Source organism: Hipposideros armiger, unplaced genomic scaffold (assembly GCF_001890085.2).
Source record: "Hipposideros armiger isolate ML-2016 unplaced genomic scaffold, ASM189008v1 scaffold_271, whole genome shotgun sequence".
NCBI classification, from domain to species: Eukaryota; Metazoa; Chordata; class Mammalia; order Chiroptera; family Hipposideridae; genus Hipposideros; species Hipposideros armiger.
The window spans coordinates 1,711,261-1,733,799 of record NW_017731621.1 but is presented as its reverse complement, the minus strand read 5'-3'; the positions used below and the strand labels follow the sequence as shown (position 1 = coordinate 1,733,799).

Sequence of the window (22,539 nt, the reverse complement as noted above, 5' to 3'; positions counted from 1 at the left end):
GGACTGAAGAAGGTTCTCAGAGCAAAGTGAGTAGTGTGCCGGGTGAGAAAACCCACAAAAAGAGATTGGCAATGTGGGAGGTCTTATAAACCGTTTCATGTGGCATGGACTTGGTCTTCAAGGAAGAGGGGAAAGCTCCGATGGGTTCTAAGCAGGAGGCAGCTCTGACCATATTTTGATATTAGGAACGTAACTCTGTGGAAATGTGTACCATGGGTCAGAGCCAGCAAGACTGGAGGTAGACTCCTGGGAACCATGAGAGCCTGAATCAGGATAGTGTAGGTGGAGAAAAGTAGGTGGGTTCCAGGGAAAATATTGTTCAACCGACTTTCATTGCCTCGCAGGCAAGTTTTACTGACAAGCGTTCTAGTTCCTATGTATTTATATTCATCAAATCACACTTTGGTTATGGAAATACAAACAGACGCAGGTTTTGATGATTTAGGTTTTGAATGCACAGGTATGTTCCCACTGTGAATATACTTATGGGTACTTTTCTCTAAGCGTATTATATGTCACTAAAAAGTGTAAAACAATTGACCCAGGAAATGTTCTCCAAACCTGAGTTTATAGTTCCAGATAACTTCTGGAATCCTTATCAGGCAAAATCCACAGACATCTTTAAAGTCGACTTTTGCTGTTGCCCTCTTGAACTGTTGGATCCAACCAGCCTGTTGGAAGCGTATGAGCTCCAAGCTGGGTGAAAGGATGGACCTGCATCCTCTTCAAATTAGGCTGCCTTCTAGAGCTACTGCCCAAGTTCCCAATGGATTCCCGAAACTTCCTGAACCCTCCTGCCTTTCATTTGCACTGCCCTGCTGTTTCATTTAGCATCTAAACAAATAATTCATGAGATCATACATAGCAAGGTAGCTCAGAACTTGAGATGTGTGTGTTTTCTCTCTCCAGCTAAGTTGAAGCCCTTTAGTGATGTGTTTGGCCTCTCTCTTCACTAAAGCATCTTTCTTTGCCTCCTCAATTTTTGATTTGCCCTGGGGTTCTGCTCTTGGTTTCTTTCTCCTTCTGTACTGTCAGTACTCCTTCTGGCTGGTCTCATCCATGCTATCGTTCTAGCTGCCACCTCTACTCAGGAGACCTGCCTGTGGGCATCTCAAACTTTGTGTATCCCCTGTGGAATCAGTTATCTCCCCAGCTACAGATACCCTAGTCTACTTTTTTTTGTTTGTTGGTTTGTTTTTTGTTTTTTGTTTCCATCTCAGTTAGCAGTGTCATCATTTTCCAAACTATCCATGTTCGGAATATAGGAATTATTTTCAACTCTTCTGTTTTCCCCATCCCACCTATTCAGTTGGCCATATAATGATTCTACCACTAAAATATCTTTTTTTTTACCCCCTTGCCTCTCTGCAGAACTGACTGCCTAGACAACATGGAATAATGACGAGCGCTAAGCCTGACTCCCGTTTCTGTCAGCTTGGGCCTTTCTTCATCTCCCAGGCCCCCAACGTCCTCACTTGTATAATGGGGACAATAATATAGATTGGCTGGATTGCTTTGATAATGGAATGATTTATTCTTATATGAACTGTCTCAAACAAGGCCAACAAATTGGCTGTGAATAGAAGAACTGATCTTGCAGGCCACATCATCTGTGACCGATATATACTGTGGCCTCCCTGCTGCCTCCCTGGCTCCAGACTTTTTCCTATTCTAAGTCCATGCTCCGTACGGTAACCAGTTACCTTTCTCAAGCTGCTTTAAAATCTCTCATGGCTTCTATCACCAGTGTTCAGTGTGGAATGCCATTTCCTTCCTCCCTCTGCTGCAGGCTACTTCGTGCCTCATCTGCATCGCCCCTTTGGCCACTAGGAACTTTCCTTTGAAGAGCATGACTTAGTCATGTTCTTAGCATATTTTCCAGCTACACCGTAACAATATGTATGTTTATGTATGTGTATATATATATACACACGCACACCAGGTCGGACAATTACATTCACGAACTCATCCTAGAAAAAGTGCTACATATATCATTGCTGAATATAACTATAGTCACCTTGGAAGTACCCCACATGGGAAGCTGTGCGCTGATGCCAGCACCTAGTCCACCCTTCAAAGCAGTTGTGGAACTCTTTTTCTGGAATGGCCATCAGGGTTGTCGTCGTATTACCCTTGATGTCCTTAATGTCATCAAAATGTCTTCCTTTCAATATTTCCTTTATCTTCGGGTAAAGAAAGAAGCCACTGGGGGCCAAATCAGGTGAGTAGGGAGGATGTTCCAATCCAGTCATTTGTTTACTGGCTAAAAACTCCCTCACAGACAGTGCCATGTGAGCTGGTGCATTGCTGTGATGCAAGAGCCATGAATTTTTGGCAAAAAGTTCAGGTTGTCGAACTTTTTCATGCAGCCTTTTCAGCACTTCCAAATATAACAGTAAACTTGGATAACTGTTTGTTCAGCTGGTAATTCATAATGAATAATCCCTCTGATATAAAAAAAAAGGTTAGTAGGGGTGGCCAAGTGGCTCAGTTGGTTAGAGCACATGCTCTGAGCAACAGGGTTACCAGTTCGAGTCCCACATGGGCCAGTGAGCTGCGCCCTCCTCAACTAGATTGAAGACAATGACTTGAGCTGAGCTGCTGCTGAGCTGCTGGTGGGCAGCCTGATGGCTGAGTGGGTTAGAGCATGTGCTTTTAACATTTTAACAACAAGGTTGCTTGTTGGACTCCTGCATGGGATGGTGGGCTGCGCCCCCGGCAACTAGACTGAAGGATGACAACTTGACTTGGAGCTGATGGGTCCTGTAAAAAACACATTGTTCCCCAACAAAGTTTAAAAAAAAAAAAGTTAGCAACATTGTTGCAACAAGTTCAGGAACTTACGTGTGTGTATATATACATATAGCAATAGAGAAGTCAAAATGATGTTTAATCCCTGCAATGTAAAACAGAATCAAACTAATGGACTTTTAAAGGTGAGGATACATCTCATTAGGAACTGACTTAAGGGAATGAGTGTCATTTAATAGCATTTACTGTTTTGTTTTGTTTTTTTATAGCAGGCAGGGGATGGAACTAATAAGAGGATAACTTGCTGTATACCCCTGGGGACCCCAGTGAGGTGAGAGGGGCGTAAGGAGGGCTTCCTTGGGGGAAAGGGAGTCTCTAACTTTTGGAGCTATGGCACAGTAAACTGAAGAGCTCAGCACAGTGGGGAGATCTACTCCTGAAAATGAATGAAGCAAAAGTTAGATTGACTTCTGATTCTTCTTTCTTGCCCATAAGGACACTGGCGTTTCCCAAAATATCACAAAAAATCGCCCTCCAACTCACATCACATCACCCTAATTCTAAAAGTTTTGTCTATTTATCTCATCTTCAATGTCCAGTCCTACCTGCCTGCCCTTCATCAACTCCAAACTTCAGCATTATGGAAAGTAATGAGGAAACTATATGCATTTATGACTTTATTTTCTATGCACCCATATAAATAGTGCTTTAAAGTTCAAAAGCCATTAAAACAACAAACGTATCATTCCACCTCAACAAATCTGTCAAGTCCTCCAAGTCAGGAACAGGATCTTCCTAATCTCTCTGTCCCTCAGCCATCCTAGTCTAATGACTGCTCACAGCTGAGCATGACAAGTTTTTCATAAATTGTGTTATATAGCTGTAAGCCACTGAGATCAGGTTACTTAACAAGAACAATGCTTCACGGAGAAACCCAGCCATTGAGCAAATGTTTATTAAGTTTCTGCCATATGCCACACATTGTTCTAAAGCAATGATAAAATGGAGTAAGTTACTGCTTTTATGCAACTTAGGTTCAGAGGCAGGAAAGAGATAATAAACAAGTAAATAAGTAGATAATTTCAGAGAGCGATATGTACAGACATATAACATTTTAAAGCACCTGCATATTCTCTAAGGGCTGTGAACATGTTGTAGCTGTTTTGAAGGCATCCCTCCCAGACCACCTGGATTTCCCTTTCATCTCTGTCATGTAATCATGTCACTCCCCATCTTGGCCTCACTGCCCTGTGAGGACGTTTTGTCTGTTCCACCCATGGCCATCACCACCCTTGTACAGTTGACTTCTTAGGATTCCCTAGGATCAAAACCAGTAAGAAAGAGGGACCCCCAAGTGTACCAAACTCTACATGTCCATAGAGGAGTCAATAGATAATAGTCAAGCTCCAAAGCCTTTCCCACATGCTGGTTTGAGCAGGCAAAAAGACAGCTGTGTCATGTGCATGTGCCCGTCTTAAAAATAGCAGTCATCAACTTGGCCCATCTTCCATGCAAATGTTCATGCCTAACTTATATATAGTCACCTGTGGCCTTTTCAAGATTTCCCATCTGCCCGAGGGTGACTTTTGGCAAAACATGAGGCCAAAAATAACCGCTCAATTATGAACAGGTTATTTGCTAAGTTATAAGAGATCACAGAGCAAGTTAGTTATTTTATCCACTTATGGTGTTCTGTTTTCATGGGAAATCCTTTACTTTTCTTCACTTTGTCTTTAACGGACTTTTTCCTGCCTACACAGAAGAGTTCTCCAAACCCACGATATGGTGTCTGTTTTCATAACTCCTTTCCTTTAGAACAAGCAGCCATTATTACTCTTTATAATAATACCTCTTAAATTTAGTGCCTATTTTCAAGTAGCTTCTTGGAGCTCTAAGTACTTTATGGTTTATTATTTACACCTACTTACTGATAAAGATGACACTTTATCATTTTAAGGGGCTTTACAATTATTCTTGCTAATTACTAGCCCCACGCTCACCCCTCCTAGTAAACATCTCCACTTTGAAGGTTAGTAAGTAGTCCCACAGCTTGTGGAAGGAATGTCCATCTGGAATTTCGGACCCGTGGGTTTGTTCCTGGGATAGCGGCCGCCTGGTTCTAAAGTGTGACTTGGAGGTGATTTTTGAGTGCTCAAGTGAAAGGAACTCATGTTACAGAGGTCCTCAGATTACCATCAAACTCTTTCTTTACTAGCGTTGCTGAGGTTTTGCTTTAAGCCAACTGTCAGTTTTATGTTTCGGGTTGTGATTTGTGATACCTGTGTCCTTTTGGCTTTGGAGGGGCTTCTGCTCCGGGCAAGGGAGGAAGGGACACTGCAGTCTGGAAGAGCAGGATTGCCCCTTATTCCATTCATTCCAGCTCCTGTCAAGCACTGCTCCTGGCTTGGTACTGTGCAGAGACTCCATTGCCGTGCCTCAGTTTACCCATAGAGACCCTTCCTCTGAGGCTGACAAAGCTGTTCAGAAGAAGTTTGATACCAGCTCTGGGTGAGGATTCATCCACTCACACACAGACTTATCAACTTTATTGAACACCTACTATGTGCCATGCTCTGAGAGTGCTAGAAATCCATTTCTTATAGACCTTCGCATTGCTTCATATTTACTTCATGAATTCTGCCTGTTCTTTCAATCTTTCCCAACAATGTAGTATGTTTCTTAATTAAACCTGGCAATTCTCGGTATCTGCTGTGGTCTGAATGTCAGTGCCCCCCACACTCACACACACAAATTCATATGTTGAAATCCTAATGCCTGATGCAATGGTGTTACAAGGTAGGGCTTTTGTGGAGGTAATTAGGTCATGAGGGCAGAGCTCTCATGAGTGGGATTAGTGCTCTAATAAAAGAGATCCCACGGAGCTCCCTTGCCCCTTCCACCATGTGAGGACACAGCAAGAAGGTGGCAGCTATGAACCAGGAAAATGGCCTCATTAGAACATGACCAAGCTGGTACCTTGATCTTGGACTTCCTAACCTCCAGAACTGTGAGAAATAAATGTTTGTTGTTTATAAGCCACCCAGTATATGGTGATTTGTTATAGCAGCCCAAATGGGTGAAGACAGTATCTGAAACAAACAGCTAAGTAGATTTAATGTCCTTGGTGCCTCTATATTTCAAGATTGTTCTTCTAGGATGGGAATCTGAGAGGCAGGCTAGATATTTGTAGTATCCTATCCTTCATCAAAGAAGGAATCTGTCCTTCCAGACCCCTATATCTCTAGCACACTTAATATTATACACTTCCATTAAAATGGTGCTTTCCATTTATTACCTTCACAATGTAAATGTCAAAATGTGAAGACAAGGCAGGCATTGTAGGCAGAAAAAAATTGGAGTCATTACTGTTGCATTTAGAAATTTAGTTTTTGATTGTAGGAATTACCTGTAATATATAAAATGCACATGTAATTTACCTTTAAAATTTTTTTAGGAAGGTCAAGAAATTTGGCTGAGTCTCAGCTCATCCTCATAGTCTCACATTGCAGTACTTTTCCAGTTTTTCCCTCACCAAGTTTGCATTACTAGCTAAACATTTAATTTATGTTGTTAAAAACATATTTTGGGACATAAGCAACTTGGAGATAAACTAAGGTTTTTTTCTTCTTTGCCATTAGTACTAAATCCTTTTGAAAAATTTCCCCTACAAACCAAGGTTAGTAATAATCAAGATTGTTAAAAATTAACTGCTATTGTAGTTAACCCCCCAAAATAATAATAATTTCTCCCCCAAAGTGCTTTGTCTGTCTCGTTTCAATTGTCTTCATTTGAAATAAAGTTTTAAAAGGAAATGGTGAATACTAGTAGCCAAAACATAACCCTTTCATAAATTTTGCATTGACTTACTATCTATCCTCTAAGCTTATTACTACGGCATTAGAGAATGTGAGGTTCTCATTATACTAAACACTTAAAATCCATGCCTTGCCTGGGGTGACTGAATCCCTGGTAAGGTGGGAGCTCGGATCACACTGCAGTGCAGATGAAAGGATGCAGGCCCAGGGGTGTAGACTGAGTTCCCCTTCTTGGTTGTTATTGCACCAACAGTGGGCAAGTCACTCCATCTTTCTGCACTTGAACTTTTTTCAGCCCAGAAGATAATAGTACCAGCCCTGCGCACCCCACAGTGTTGTTATGGGGATTAAATGAGCTGCTAAATGTGAAAAGGTCTTGAAATTTAAAACACAAGGGCATGTAAAAAATTCTAAGTGTTATGTGCTATGCCAACTGAATACCTGGATTAGAATAAAAAGTGTCTTTTTTCTGCATATTTGTTAAGGAAACTACATAAAGGAATTTTGAAAATAAAATACAGTTGATCCTGGAACAATGCAGTGGGTGGGGGATGGAGGCAGGAGGCATGGGAAGGGGGGGGGCAAAGATGAGGGAGGAGTGGCTTAGTGGCACAGTCAAAAATCCACATATAACTTTTGACACCCCAAAAACTTAACTAGTAATATCCTACTGTTGACTGGAAGACTTACTGATAACATAAACAGTCGACTAACACATATTTTATATTGTTACATGTATTATATATACAGTATTTTTACAATAAAGTAAGCTAGAGGAAAAAGTTTTTAAGACAATCATAGGGTGGCCAGGTGGTTCAGTTGGTTAGAGCACAAGCTCTGAGCAACAGGGTTGCAGGTTCGATTCCCACATGGGTGAGCTGTGCCCTCCACAACCAGATTGAAGACAACGATTTCAGTTGAGCTACCACTGAGCTGCAGGTGGGCGGCTGGATGACTCAGTTGGTTAGAGCGCGTGCCCTTAATAACAAGGTTGCTGGTTCAACTCCCACATGGGATGGTGGGCTATGCCCCCCATAAACTAGATTGAAAGTGGCCACTGGACTTTGAGCTGAGCTGCACCTTCCACAACTAAGATTAAAGGACCACAACTTGACTTGGAGCTGATGGGTCCTGGGAAAAACACTCTGTTCCCCAATAAAGTTATAAAAAGAAAGGAAAAGAAAAGAAAATCATAATTAAGAGAAAATGCATTTACAGTACTGTATGTATTTGTAGAAAATAAATCCATGTATAAGTGAACCCACACCTTTCAAAGCCCTATTGTTCAAGGGTCAACTGTAGTCCTCTCTCCCAAGTTCCAGTATATTCTATGGATGGATTAAGAAGTACAAAGGTAAATCCAATGTGAATTTGGAATGAAAGGCCTTCAATATAATATATAAATGTTGGAAATAACATACTTCTTTCTGTTCACTCATTTTATAACCACAAGTTCAGCACATACAACTAGTGGAGGTAAAACACTTAATCTTTCATCACAGTGGAGTTTGTACAAGTACTAAGCTCTTAGCTCTATAGCTGTCTCATTGGTTAGGTCCCTAGACTAAAAAGGAAGTGGAGAGACAATATTTAATGGTTTGATTCCATTCCAGTCCTTACTTCTGTGCACCCATAATTCATTTCACCATAAGAATAGCCCCATATACTGGAGCACTGTCTTCCAATGCAAAGAATATCTTTATAAATTAGCAAACACATTATTGTTATATGTTAGTGCTTGCCTGGTAGTTCAGGCTGAATAGAAATTGGATGGAAGTATTAAGAAAAGGAATTTGTGTCTGAGCAGCATATTTTTACCTTTCTTTAACATACAAAACCATGGTTGATAGCAGTCTACTCATTCTACTTTTTATTAATATTGCGACTGACAGAACACACCCAAGTTTCATTACAGACTCTTCAGGTACTTGCAAACATATTAGCATTTGTCTCCCCCATTTAACTTCTGGGGCAAAGAGAGCAACAAAGAGGTGAAGTGACTGCTGCGCCAACCATAAATCCCCAGGGAAATGGCTTAAACTCTTTATCTCCACTGTCTCTCTGGTTCTAAGCTCATTTACATGATGCTTATCTCCATCAACAACATCTTAGATTTCATGTGCTGTCTTTGCCTGGCGATGTCATTCATTTTTATGTATTCACGCTATAATTTTCATATTCGATAATGAAGGGAGGAAATGGAAACATATGGCTGTTTTAGCAACAGCACTCTCATTTCATTATTTGACCTTTGTTAAGTTATCCATCATGCTTTCTTATTGCCATAGAGAAATAGCTATGGTGACTGCTATCAGTCACCACGCTTACTGTCCTCAGTCCAAGTGATAATCTAAGCAAGATGACTGTGCAGTAGAGATTAAAGCACCTTTATCACCCTCCAGCCTGTCTCCATTTCCCTAGCTGTGGGTCAAGACTAAGTTCAGAGGTCAGAGATGTGACAAGATATCACGGTGTATTTATTCCCCATCTTTAAAGAGGAAGGAAATAGAGCACATCATCATTTTCCCTATTGCATTATGATTCCCACAAATGCTTTAGCTCCAGGTTATTATTACTCAGGTGCATGGTTGAGTTGACTAGGTGCATGGTTTTGAGCCTGGGAGTGAGGAAACCAGTACTCAGTGGTCCGGCTCTGTTTCGGGCTGCGTTCTGTGTTGTCCATCCGGCTGAGAGCATTCGCGGCTTCCTGTAAGCACACACCTCCTGGAGTGGTGCCTTTTGGACAACTATGTTGTCTGTAACATCTTGTCTTTTCTGTGTGTGTTTAACTTGCTGTTTTACTTGGCTGATCTGCACAGAATTCTTCTAATTCCAATAAACAGAAGTACAGTGTGTATTTTCCTATAACTATAGGCTAAGCCTAGTGAGTATGGTGAAGTGAGGAAGCAGGTTTTCCTTATTTTGGAAAAGAGCACCTAATTGGTCTTTTGAGGTGGATGCTCCGTTGTTAGTTAGAACTTCAAGGTTTTCTGCTTCAGGTTCATGATGGCTCCGACCTGCAGAAAGTCTGGTGCCCACAGAGTTAAACTATTTCCAAGCTCCCCAGTCTCTGTCCTCTGATTCTATGATGGTGGGTGGGGGTGGGGTGGCTAAAGGTCTTGACCTTGTCACTCTTCTTAAGGACAAGAGGAGAGGAATTGATAACTCCAACTGTGAATTCAGTGTCCCAGAAAAGAGAAGCAAAAAATGCTTTCTAGTACACCAAATTTTCCAAATCTTCTCTTAGTCATCTGTGATATTTGTTGATCATTGATAGCAAAAAGAAAATGGGAAACTGGTTTTGCTATTAAATAGCAAAGAGAAAGGTAAATGAGTTCCTTATTTTTCTTTGGTAATTAGGAGTACTAACATCAGGCTTGAGTGAATGCAGACAAGACCCCTATAGGCAGCACAGTGTATTAATGTAAAAATATGCCTAGACAACATAACTTGTCAGAGAGGATTATTTCTACTTAGTGAATCTGCGGGAGCCCCTTTGCTCCACCATTCAGAATCTGATGAGAGAAGAGAGTGGGGCAAGAGAGAGAGAGAGAGAGAGAGAGAGAGAGAGAGAGAGAGCGAGAGAGCGAGAAAGAGAGAGTTCATTAGTGCACAGCTACTGTGGCATTGATGTTTGAGCGCACTTCTGAACTGGCTTTGTTGAGACTATCAGTGTTATCAGTGTAGAAAGCATGCGCTGTCCCAAATCCGCTGTTACTATGAGAAATGAGGAGCTGCTTTTAAGGTATGTTGTGGTGTGCTTTGTTTAACATATGCTTTTCTCGTTTCCATAGCTAGCTGAGACAATAATCATGGTCTAAAGCAAGTAGCTTCCTTATCTTAGAAGGAAAAAAAAAAGGAATCTAGAGAGAGGGGGAAAGGAAATTGAGACTAAGAGATTGGGAGAAAGAGAGAGCAAATGAGGGAAAGGAGGACTGCTGTGTGCGAGTTCCCTTTGCACGAGTGCCTTTTGAAAGCATATCATGTTTTTGCTCGCTGTGATTTGCGAGTGGCCAGTGGCTCATTTTAAAGTCTCGGAGCCTGGCTCTTGGTTTGTCTTTTCCTTTGCAATGTCTAAGCTTCTTTCATTATTATGCACTCTGCATGGAATAATCAACGAAAAAGGAGCTAAGGAGACCCCATATTAGACTTGCGTTCCAAATACCGCTCTAATCTGGACTTAGCCTACCTAGATAGTCCTTCTGTGTTACCAGGTTTGGATCACTTTATCCTGTTTGCCAAAATGTGTACCTGTTTAAAGACCTCTGTTCATGCATGGCGTCCTGGGTCCCTATGTATCGAAAGCAAATATTTGTTTCCTGCATCTGTGTAAGGTTTCTATCGCATACCAGGATTAAGCCAACACTGACCTTTAGGAAAGCAGAGAAAGAATTATGAGAGAATTGGCACCCTGCTTTGAAAAATGTAGTCTTTTGTTTATTTGCTAGCAGACATTGTAGCACTGAATACATCTTTGGGTCTGACAATGGGACCGGTTGAACAATGGAGCTGTCAAACTAGCTTAATGCATGTCTGCTTTTTTTTTTTTTCTTTCTCAACACCCTTTTATATCTGCTGTAATCTTGTTTGTATAGACTATACAGAATGAAGAGCTTTTTGAACTGCTTGTTTGTGGTTTTGTGCTTTTAAAAAATTTAATATCTGCTGTTCATAAAGCTTTTTGCATTTTGCGGCTATGTTGGTTGGATTAAGTTAGAGATTTATTGCTCACCTCCCTGTTAACTACAGAAAGAGATGTATTGATTGAGACTGCTTGTAATACCATTATCATTCTGGCAAATACCTTGTGATCAGATGTGCCTCCACAGTATTTATGCTTGGGGATTTTAAATTTGCCTACTTGGTGGACTTACAGAATATAGCATGTAAGAGAAGTTAAGGGGAACGTTTCGGTGTTTAAGTAAATTATAATGTCTAGACTCTATCTCCCCTTTAAATATTCAGGCAGATAAACAGTTTAGAAATTCAAGGACATGTGAGAACTTTTGCCCTTCTAATTTTGGTCAGAAACTGTTACTATATGTAGTCTTTAAGTTCTTAAGTTAAAGGTCCCTATGGAATATATTGATTTTTGATATATGGTTATGGGCTCATAAAATGCATTTCTATGCAGGGCAGACATTCCTCACGTCTTCAAAAATGTGCCTTTTTATAAAATAAGCATTGGTTTCTAAGGTGAAAACAGTGAGACCTCAAAAAGAGGAAATGGAAAAACGCGTTTTGAAGTTCTCAAATATTGAAACCATTTTTGTTCTCACACTAGATATAAAAGGACTGATCCTGAAATGTTAAATGGTAACTGATTTATATGAAAGTCATCTCACGGAGGTTGGTTTCCATAAAGAATATATTTTATTTAACATTTTAGTGTTTTGCTTTGATTAGATGCCTGTGCCAGCTATTGAAAAATGTTAGTAAATTTATGGAGAAAGATTAAGGACCTAATTTTTAAAAACAGGAAGGGAATCATTTTAAAAGGCAAAATTTTAAATAAGGTTTAGTTACAAATATTTCCTCTTGGATTATATTATGGTTCAAATTAGTGATGTTACTGGTAAATAAGGAAGAAAACGTATTTCTTATGAAAACACAGTTATGAAACATCAACTATTTTTTAGAGTTTGGACATACATTCCATTTTTTAAGCTTAAGTTGAAATGTTATGAAATGCTTAATTCAGAATAATTAAAATTAATGTTACAGGCTAAATAAATTGCCTTCTCAAGTACAGATTTTTCTATAGACAGTATATTCAGAGCCTGGGTGGACCCAAAACGTATCTGTAATATAATGATCTTTTAACAGTTATCCATTGTGAATAGAGTGGGTTTTAAATGCAGACTTATGTTCTCTTACTTCCGATGGGATCTGAACGGCTCACTCCATTGAGTGTGCCAATAATTGCTTTTAAGATGAGCTCATAAAAGGTAATTGGGGAAGCTTTATAACTGAACCTGGCCCACTGTTACCAGCACACCTGGATTCTGCTTTCATGCACAATTTTTATTCCAAAACAAAGGTTGCAAAGCGATTTTTTGTGGTTTGGAAGAAAAGTAGTCTCCTGTGCTCCCTAGATAGCTGTCGGTAGCATGCTGAAATGAAGATATAACTTGGGAACCTTCATGCTGCATTTTTTCCTAAATTATAATTATTTACCTGTGAGCTATTCCCTTGGATTTCTAGGTGGTCTTAGGTCCAAGAACAAGGGCAATCCCTTCTTACTTTGTTTGCTTCTCCTGTGGTTTGATCCACTGCCAGCTGAAAATCAGAGACAATCCCCCACCCCACCCCCAGTTCCAGTATTTCACATACAAGTTATCTTTTCACTTAGCCTGATGGGGAAGGTATGAGATTGCTTGAAGTTGGCAAACTTGTCTACATCTATTTCCACGACAGTAACAAGATATGTAATCTCTGACCTGCCATCAGCCTCTGTGGGTGATGATCCCTTCGATAGTGACCTAAACAAATACCAAAGTAAATTTTAATTCTTAGTGAAGGCTTGCAGAAAAGGAATAGCAAAAGATTCAAATTGGGAAAATGGCTTCCTTCAATAGAGTAATGGTGGCGCCCTGAGCGAGTCCCTTCACACACGAGCCTCTGAGATACCCACATAGATGTGTTCAAGCAGACCAAAGGAATCGCAGTGGATTAGTAATCCTTTTTTTGTTAAAATGAAACTCCACTGTTTTGTTTTTTTTAAATATGAGTGTATACAATTGTAAACTATCCTTTTGGGGCTGAAAAACAAAGAAGAGCATTTGATTACGATTCATATCTGGAACTTTGTAGCAAGTACAGACTGTGCTTGAATGCCTAGGAAGTCATTCCAAGAGTGAATCAATACTAATTATTGTAATCAGGGGGTTAATTAGGTGAAAATGTGACTGATGGAAAGTTCATTGCTCACAGCTCTGGAAACACCTAGGTTGATGAAAAGAAAGGTAAAATGCAAAAGGAAGAGTGTAGTATGGGAATGATTGCTCTCCACTCAAGGGGTCAGGATTTGTAGATGAAAAACATACCTTGATTTGGTGTCATCGTGGTCGTGAGGGAATTAGAAATACCCAACTTAGGTTCTTGTATAGAGATTTCTGTAAAAGTTATTAGCAGAATGTAGCTGGTTTAGTGGCACCTTGTGCCTCTCCGAGCATTTTTCTGCACCCCTTTGAACAGTAACCAGTACAGTCCATTCAGTGGCAGTCATGCCTTTAACTGTCCTTATTAGTCTTCATGAATTTCTTTCCACTTTTTGGTAATTCCTGGGGGATTTCCCCTTTCATAAAACTATTGATTGCCTCTCTAATGTTTATTGGCTTTGGGAGTTTTGCTGAACTCACAGTGACTTTTATTCTGTAGGTTTGGAAAGGATTAAAGTTTGTGGCATTTCACTTAACTGACGTTGGGAAGAGGGTGACAGAGGAAAGAAAGCATATGTGAGGTTTTAATGTTGTAGGCCATTAAGACTCGAAATGAAGTGTCCTAGAGCTGTAGCACCTTTCTGATCACGTGGTACCAGTCTACAGAGATCGGACTGAGATGGAAGCCAGACGTGTGTGTGTGTGTGTGTGTGTGTGTGTGTGTGTGTGTGTGTGTGTGTGTGTGAGCGCACGTGTGTTTGGACCTCCACTCAACTCAGAAATGTGCTGATTTGGGATGAAGTACACTTTGTTCCCAAATGCTGTCTCCTGCTTCATGTGATGTTGTTAGGGATTATTGGATACAGCTACGTTTGTCTCACTGTGTGTCTGATCCCAAGCACATTTTCTTGTATGTCCAAACCATCAGAGTTGATGGGAAATGACACCTGTGGGGAAAGGGTGACACCAGCCCATGGTGACATGTATCACCAGGGCAGCTCGGGCTGCCACCTCAGCCCATTCCAGGCTGACGCACCCCTTATTGGCTACTTGGGATTCTGATGAATCATTAGGGTTTATGCAGCTGGAACAGCCAGCATGCCCTCAAAGAAAAAGAAACAGTAGAATTTTCCTGTAAAATCATTTGGTTCAACTGACTTTGTTGGGATGGTCGAGAAGAGCTTGTTTGAAGTTATGAGACTGATACACCTACAATACCTAGGTTTTAAAAAAATCCCTATCTTGAGAAAGATGACAGCTGCCGTCAGGAAAAACTCTTTGTTGAAAACTATGGATGGCATTGCTGGCTTCCAGCTGGTGTGTGACCTGACACATGGTGCCTAAGGCAGACAGACATGGATCACATGCCTCCCCCCCCCACCCCCCAAAGCCATCTAAGTAACACAAGGGCTGTGGGCCCTGCCATGGCATAGTCTGTGTCACATTATGCTTTTTGAGTACCTTGGTCTGGGACCTCAGCTCTCTTGTGGGCTCTGTAAGATGGCTTACTGCTCATTCAGAGATGATTTAGGGGGCTCCTCTGTAAATGAAAACACACAGACTTGGGGGTGGGTGGCATGAGTTCCTGGTGGCAGAACTAGGATGCATCTTGATCTTGTCTTTGGAAACTGACTTGATAAAAGGGGATGGCACCCTCCTTCCAGCCCCTGGTGCTCAGTGCCTGCTGTCCATAAACCAGAACCTTCCTGTTGACTGTGGTTTAGGCTGCTGGCCTTAGATGTGGACATGGCAGTGGAAACCTTAATGCTACAGGACAATACAATTAGAACTCACGTTCTCTCTTCCTTCCCACCTGCCAGTTCCAGGATTAAACAAAGATTGGGGTGGTGAGGAGTGTTAAGGTTGGAGGTAAGGAATAAGATCGAAATTTATTTACAACTTTCTCTATGCCTGGCATGACACTAGGTGATTTCTTTTATTTAATTCAGTCCTCACAGATATCCAAGAGATAGTGGTAGTTCTGTTATTCCCATTTTAAAGATAAACTGAGAATGAGAGAGGTGTCGTGATGGTGCCATAGACACACAGCTTGTAGTGGAAGGGGTTCTAACTCCAGACTCAGCCGAACTCCTTCCCTGGCCAACTTGAAAGTATAACGATTGAACATTTGCCACGTTAAGTCAGACGTTCCTGTGGGGCTGCATTTCCACCATGGAATTTGATTTCTACGCACCTCCTAGTTTTGCCATTGAGTAAGCTGTACAACAAGAAAGGAAAAACAAGGAATAAGAAAGGAAAAATCTCAGCAGTTTTCTGCTTCTGAGTTCTAACCACAACTTTCCTCTATAGCCCCACTTATTCATGAGGTCTTTGAGTTAAAGCATCCTATGCCTCACTTTTCTCAGGCTTTAATCTGTATAATGGGAACAGATGTTGGGAGGAATAGTAGACAGTTTTAAAGATTGATGAAATTGGAGTGTGACTTTTTATCTGTGTTAGAGGCCAAAAATGTCATACTGCAATCATACCAATCAAGCAACAAAGATATTTTGTGCTCAATATAGAACATAGTCTCAGCCATCAGGAGGCTCACAACAGTCATGAAACAGAAAGAACAGTGGGTGAGAAAGTAGCAAGTGGAGGGGGACTTAAACTGGGCAGAGGAGGAGAGGGAAGTTGTCCTTAGAACACTCTAGACTTTGCTGTTAAAACAAAACAAAACAAAACCCTCAGCCTTGTCACCTTTCTTCCTCTGATACCCAAGGTCATTCACATCTCCTCTCTAACCCTGCGTTATTCCTATGAAATAGGGCAAATGTAGCCATTTGCCTCCAGAGAGGATTGAGAAAGTAAGCTGCTGGGTAACACAAAAGTTTACACTCCACAGTAGAGATAAGACAGGATAGAACACATTCCACTTAGCTTGGATAGATAGCTACACCCTTTTTCCATAAAGATTTTGGGTAGTTGTTTTTAAAAGAAAAAATAAAATTTTTTTTTCCTAATGGACTTCATGGGAATTAGCATCGAAAGCAAATTTAAATAAAAAGTCATTTGGGATTTTCAAAAACCTCTATCATAAGCTAAAAATGGCTAGAGATTTGAACCATATTATAGGGAAAAAATAAATTTCCTGTGCTCAAAACCTTAATGTATTTTCAACCTCTATGTCACTTTAATAGCTTGGTTATATAATTGCTGTAGGAATAATTAGGTTAACACATTGTACTTCTTATCTGATGCTCGTGGTAGGTTTTGATTTTTCAGCCATTCATCCCTACAAGGAAATGAAGGCCATGCATATGACAAATGTCTAGCTGATGAGTCAGAAAATTATGTGACATGTTCCCTCCATCAACTCTTTGACAGAAACAAATGCAGAATCCAACAGGTGTGGTTCTTAAATCTTATAATTTTTCCACTCTGACTAAAAGTACCATTTGCTTTAAAAAGTCTGGTCTGCTTGCACCGGCTCAGATGACTCCTGATCCTCGTAACCAAAAGCTCTTTGATGGGGCTTGGTCATCATTGTGGGTAAAGTGGATTTATGTATTTTGTTTTACAGAACCCCAGGCTTTTGCTCTCTTAATCCTCACTCTAATTCATTTGTTCAGGAAAAGGAGAGACATTCAGGCAAGTGGGGCTGTCACGCCTGCAGAAATTTTCTTTTAGGTCGAGATTTTGATTCTTGCCAAGGTCTGTCTCAGACAACCCCATCCTAAGGCTAAAACTTCCATTTCTTTTTATTTCACCCCCACCTGTTGCTGCTTTCTCTGTAAACCTAGTGTGATGCCTACTACGATATCCACCCAGCTGTTGCTGTTCAGCTGTTGTCGTTTGTCAAGCAATCATTTCTCCTGTTTTAATTTAACAACACGTGACAGTAAGATGAGAACTTTGGGCCAATTAGGGAAAAGATTTTGTGGGGTGGGGGTGTTGAAGGGCAGACTGCCAGGGAACTGAAAACCTCATTCTAATAGGTATAAATTTTGTCCCTGCCGCCAGGCTGGCACCAGATAAGGGTACCTGGTATAGTTTGACAAATCTCGGTATCTTCAAGAGGCCACTGGAACATTCCTTCAGAGGTTTTTTTTTTCCTGAGTGCCTTTGTGTGCAAATCACCATGATGAACAGACAAGCCTTTTTCATCTCCGCACCCTTTCTCTGTTCTTTTCCTTCCCAATTTTCACATCCAATTTACTCACTTGGTGGGACACAGTCTTAACATCCTCTCCCTCCCGCCCCCTGGTAATGCCTGGAAGGAAGCCCATTTCGAGACAGCTGTGCCTAGGTCAGAAATCAGCTTTGGTCAAGGCGAAGCAAACCCGATTTCTCTTGCAGATAAGCAACCCACAACTCACTTCACTTTTGTAGTCACCCGGCTCTTCAGGCACACAGCTGCAGAGGGAAAGCTGGCATTATCTGGCTTCCATTTGCTAGAGAAAAGGGGGAAACGGAGAAAGAAAGAAAAAGCTGAGAGGTGGGGGGTGGGGGGGGGACAAAGAAGACAGCAGCAGTGTAATGGAGAAAGGAGGGAAAGGGAAAGGCGAGTTAGAAAAGGAAATGAGCTGGCTGGGCTGTGGGGCTGTGGGGTGCACAGCGGTAACATTCCACCCCCTAGGAATGGAAGCTTCTGAGAACTCTAGAGGGGCACCTCACTTCCGAGAGCGCGAAGGTATGTATGCAGACCATCTTCAGTGGGAGGGCCTCTTCAGGAGGGAGATAAATTTGCTCTTATGTATTTTTGCTCTATTAAAAACAGATTCAGGAAAACACAAGATTGCCAAAAGCCAGTAGCAGCTGTTCTCAAGGGAGAGTGACTACTTAAAATTCCCATAAAAATGTAAAATATGAGTTTAATAATGATTTCATCTTTATTGGCATTTAATTTCACTTAAGTTGTTTTAAGAAGGTAATAAAAAATCACCATTCCAGAAGCTTTCAAAAGTGTGTGTGTGTGTGTGGGGGGGGGTGGATAATAAGGTGATCATTTTAAACTTATGATTGGTGATCTAAGTCTGTATTTTTTTAAGTGACACTTTTATGGAGCTAAGAAAAGATATATTTACAATGTATCACTTGAGGATCTGTTTAGGTTTTTTATTTTTTTATTGCATGTTGCTAATGAAACTGGGTAAGCCAAGAACAAGCACATGACCACAAAGTCAGATACTCTCTTAGGTACTTAAAATTCATGTGGATTTCAAAATTATTGGCTAGAAATGATGGGAAATCCCCTTATAGGGCCTGTATTCCTTGCTCCAAATGGCTCTGAGCACAGTGAGCTTTTTTTAAAGAAAAACAAAACAGCTATGTTAATAAAATTTGAATTTGAAAATGTGATACGCGTAAGACGTTTTGGATTCCAGTTTGTATGATGAGCCAGAAGTGGGGGGGGGGGAAGCCCTTTTGTGAAGGTGGCTTTTTTGAATAGGCATATCCGTGCTGGTTCATCTATAGTTGTTGTATAGCTGACAGTCTGCTTTTAAAGAGATTGCAATGCATGAAGTTACGTATAGGAATATTTTTTAAATAGAAATTTGTCATAAAATATATAGGGTTGTCTGCAGAAGAAAATTATTTGGTTATAAGCATCAATCACTGTATGTCAGGTACCAGTGTCTCAGTTATAATACACACTTTGTGCAACAATGTTCAAAGGTCAAGGGACTATATTCTGGTTCATTGATTTAGTGGGGTGACAGGGATAGGATTCTTTGAATGAATTCAAGCAGTGTGCACTCTATGTGCAAATGCATTTATTAGCACTGTTTCTATTGAGAGGTGTGTTTTTTTGTTTTGGTTTTTTTAATGCCACTGATAATTCAGTGCTCAAACACTGTCCATTGGACAAAATTTAGTCTGAGATGAGGCGTGAGAGGGAAAGGAGTTTTGCTGAAATAGCACAGTGCAATGGATTGCCTTGGAAGGCCTCATAAAATGAGGTCATTCAGAAACTTTCCCTTGAAGTGCTTCCAATCTTGAATTGCCTTTTGTTTGGGAAATGAATAGCAAGTTGATTAAAAAGAGAGAGGGAGGGAGGGAGGGAGGGAGGGAGAGAGAGAGACAGACAGAGAGACAGAGAGACAGAGAGAGAGAGAGAGAGAGAGAGAGAGAGAGAGAGACACACAATTAGGGAAGGTAGGGGGATGGGCCTAGGGAAGAGCTTAAGGTTTTTCTACAATGAAGCGAAAACTATGAGGAAGCTTCATGGTTCCCAATAGCCCCATCCCCAGTGATGTCAGCACACAGTGGTCACCAACCAGATCATGTCCACCAGAGGAGCCCACTGTTTGCTCCAGCCCCTTTCACTGCTGATAAGACACTTGACTACAGAATCGTTCACCGAACCATAGTGTTCAATGGTGGCCCAGTGGAGCTGTCTGCCAATTAACTCCAACTGCCAAAACATGATACCTGATGGCTCATTACTGCATGAAAATTAAAAAAAAAAAAAAAAGACCCCATCGAGTTGTTTTCAGATTTTTTTTGCCTTTTGCCAAAGCAGTGAAATGAGAAATTTAAGCTTTTCATCAGGTGGTATTTGGTTGGGTGTTTTGTTCTCATTTTCAAGCTCAAGAGCTTTTGAAATTTGTATTTTTGAAAACAGCTATTGTACATGTACCGTGATCACAGAAACAAAACCCTATGGGTGTGTGTGTGTGTGTGTGTGTGTGTGTGTGTGTGTGTGTGTGTTTTGTTTCTCTCTGGCCCCTGCATCAAATGCCTATGCAATTGCTATATTACTTATGTATTTGGCAGCCAAACTATTTAAACTCAGTCGTCCCCTATAAGCTTTCCCTGGTTCATGTTGTCACTGTATCCCATGGAAGAGTGATCTTTTATTTTGACCCTGGTTTTGCTTCTAACTTTCAATGGCAAAGCAAATGTGCTTTGAAAACTCTGGTACACTCTGGTTGTTAAATAAGGCAATAACCTATGCACTTGTAATTCTTCCTCTATGACCTACTTACACACTACTTCACCCTCCTTATAGTGTGATTAAAAGCTGCTTTGAATCCGCGATCGCCTCCAGGGACTGGAGGCAAGAATTTAACAAACTGCTGAGAAGGCTTAAGTCAGTAAGAGTGCTTCCCGACAGCTTCTCCCAACGAATTCACATGCAATTAAAGGGAAAATAAATATTTCAGAAGTGTGCATGTTAATGAAGCTTTTGCTACCTTATGGAATGTAGACATAGATGGAGCTTTATTCCATAGCTGATTTGAAAATATTTTTTTTTCTTTTTGATTAATGCCGTTATGCTCTGCTTCTGTTGTGGGGGCTGGTTCTGATTGTTCGTTCTTAAAATAAATGTTATACAGTCAGCTCATTCTATACACTTGGGATTGATGTAAATAATGTATGGAAAAGCGAGAACTGTCAAGGTTTGTCTCATTTACCCAGCTAATTACTTTATTCAAATTATTGAAAGACCAACAAAATTCTTACAATTGCAAAGGTAGCCCGCAGTAGCTGGGGTAGGGAATAAGTGTAACTTAGTATTATTAGGGAAAGTTTGGGCATTTTGGATATAAGAATTAATTTTATTGCATCTGTTTTTCAATGCCTTGTAAACCTAGACCTGGTTCTTCAGAAAGGCAATGATTTCAGATGAAGGTTAGTTCTAGCCTTACATCTCACTGTCTTGGAATTAGAACTATCTCGGTCAAAAGCCAGATATATTGTTCAGCTGAAGAAAGAAATCAAGTAAATTGTGTATTCATGGCCTTAATTGAATTCTCCGGCCTGTTACTCCATATTGCTCAATGCATCAAGCCTGGATTTAAAATTGATATGTGGATTTGAAATTGGTGTATAAATATCCATTTTCCCTCATGCCGCTAAAGATGGTCAGTCCTCATTATCACATAAGAAATTGGTGAGAAAAAAAATGATCTTTTTCTGCATATCTGGTGTCTGACAGATTTAACCACACGTGACACATTTAACTACACGTGACTTCGTTGTTTAACCCCCTGACTACCATGATGATGACCAAAACAGGCAAACTCTTGATGTCTGCCCTTTATGCTATTTATGATGTTGTTTTAGAATGTGAAATAGGCCATGAAGAAGTTTTACATACTTGTGGCATTGTGAAAAGTTTGGTTTCGTCCAAATAACAAAACAGTACAACAACGAGAATGCTAAATTAGAATGCCACCACATAAACTACTTATCTTTCAAGAATTTGAGCGCATTCAACTCACCTGCTTCCATTCATTTGTATGAGTTTTGTCCTTTTTTTCTCAATTGCTAGCAGTAAATCACTCACCAATCTTAGATACTTAAGCTTCGTGGCCATTTATAGACCTAACAGTCGTTCATGAAGTCACGGTTGGTTTTTAATCATAGTATTAAATACTAGGAAATGACAAGCTCATGATTTATCTTCTTAAAAGAAAATGTGATTTATTACTGTGTTTCTGATTCCCAGTCCCTTATACTTTGTTTTCAAGATGATACAAAAGGAAACATAACCTGTGCGGAGATTGATTTATCTTTCCCCTTAAAGCACTGAGATGAGCCCCTGAACGTCACTTGGGCCATTCACGAGATATTTACTTTGGCTAAACCCCGAACGTTACTTAAGGGGTTATTGTTAGTTCACACACGGGCAAGCATAGCACACCGAGAGCATTTAAACGCACACTCGGGATGAGCCCGTGCCAGGTGGGCGTCTGCTTTTGACCTGGAAGTGAACTAGGCTTGGGCCATCCAGGGGCACGAAACCTCCCACCAGCCGTTCTTCGTCCTCGTGCCAGGCGCCGTGGAACTGGGGAAGTGAGGGGGAGCGTTTCTGGACGCTCGGGGACCCTCGGCAAGTGGGGCTAGTTTGGAAGCTGGTGAGCTCGGCCGCCCGAGCCGCCTCGGGCCGGTCCCTCCCCCCGGGCGGGCCCGCAGGGGTTAAGCGGCGGCGCGCGGGCGCCGAGCTCCGCCCCCACTCGCCGCACCTGGCGCTCCGCAGACCGTGGCCTCTGCGCTGGCTTTCTGAGGGGATTGGCGGAGCGCGGGAGGGGAGAGAATGTGACAAGTGCCGGCTCGGCGGCCGCCGCGGGGAGGCCGCGCGCACCTGTCCCTGCCCGTCTCGCCGCCGCGCGGACGCGCGCCCCGCCGCCCCCCTCCCG

The 22,539-nt window shown here is 41.3% G+C and overlaps 1 protein-coding gene across 14 annotated transcripts in view; it reads left to right on the top strand.

Moving 5' to 3' along the window:
- The window catches only part of CELF2 (CUGBP Elav-like family member 2), a 505,669-nt gene that overhangs the window by 179,680 nt on the left and 303,450 nt on the right, over window positions 1-22,539 (top strand). For 4 of the 14 annotated variants that reach the window (XM_019656980.1, XM_019656970.1, XM_019656967.1 and 1 more), the window contains exon 1: window positions 9,975-10,311. The exons of 4 other annotated variants lie outside the window; for them this stretch is intronic. Coding sequence is in view for 6 of the 10 variants with exons in the window: in XM_019656970.1 (XP_019512515.1) it covers window positions 10,259-10,311 (53 nt within the window). In the remaining 4 variants the exon portion in view is untranslated. Of the gene's footprint in view, window positions 1-5,734; window positions 5,759-9,974; window positions 10,312-22,539 lie in introns of those variants that run through there. 6 more of the 14 variants (XM_019656981.1, XM_019656983.1, XM_019656972.1 and 3 more) reach the window with 5 other exon arrangements.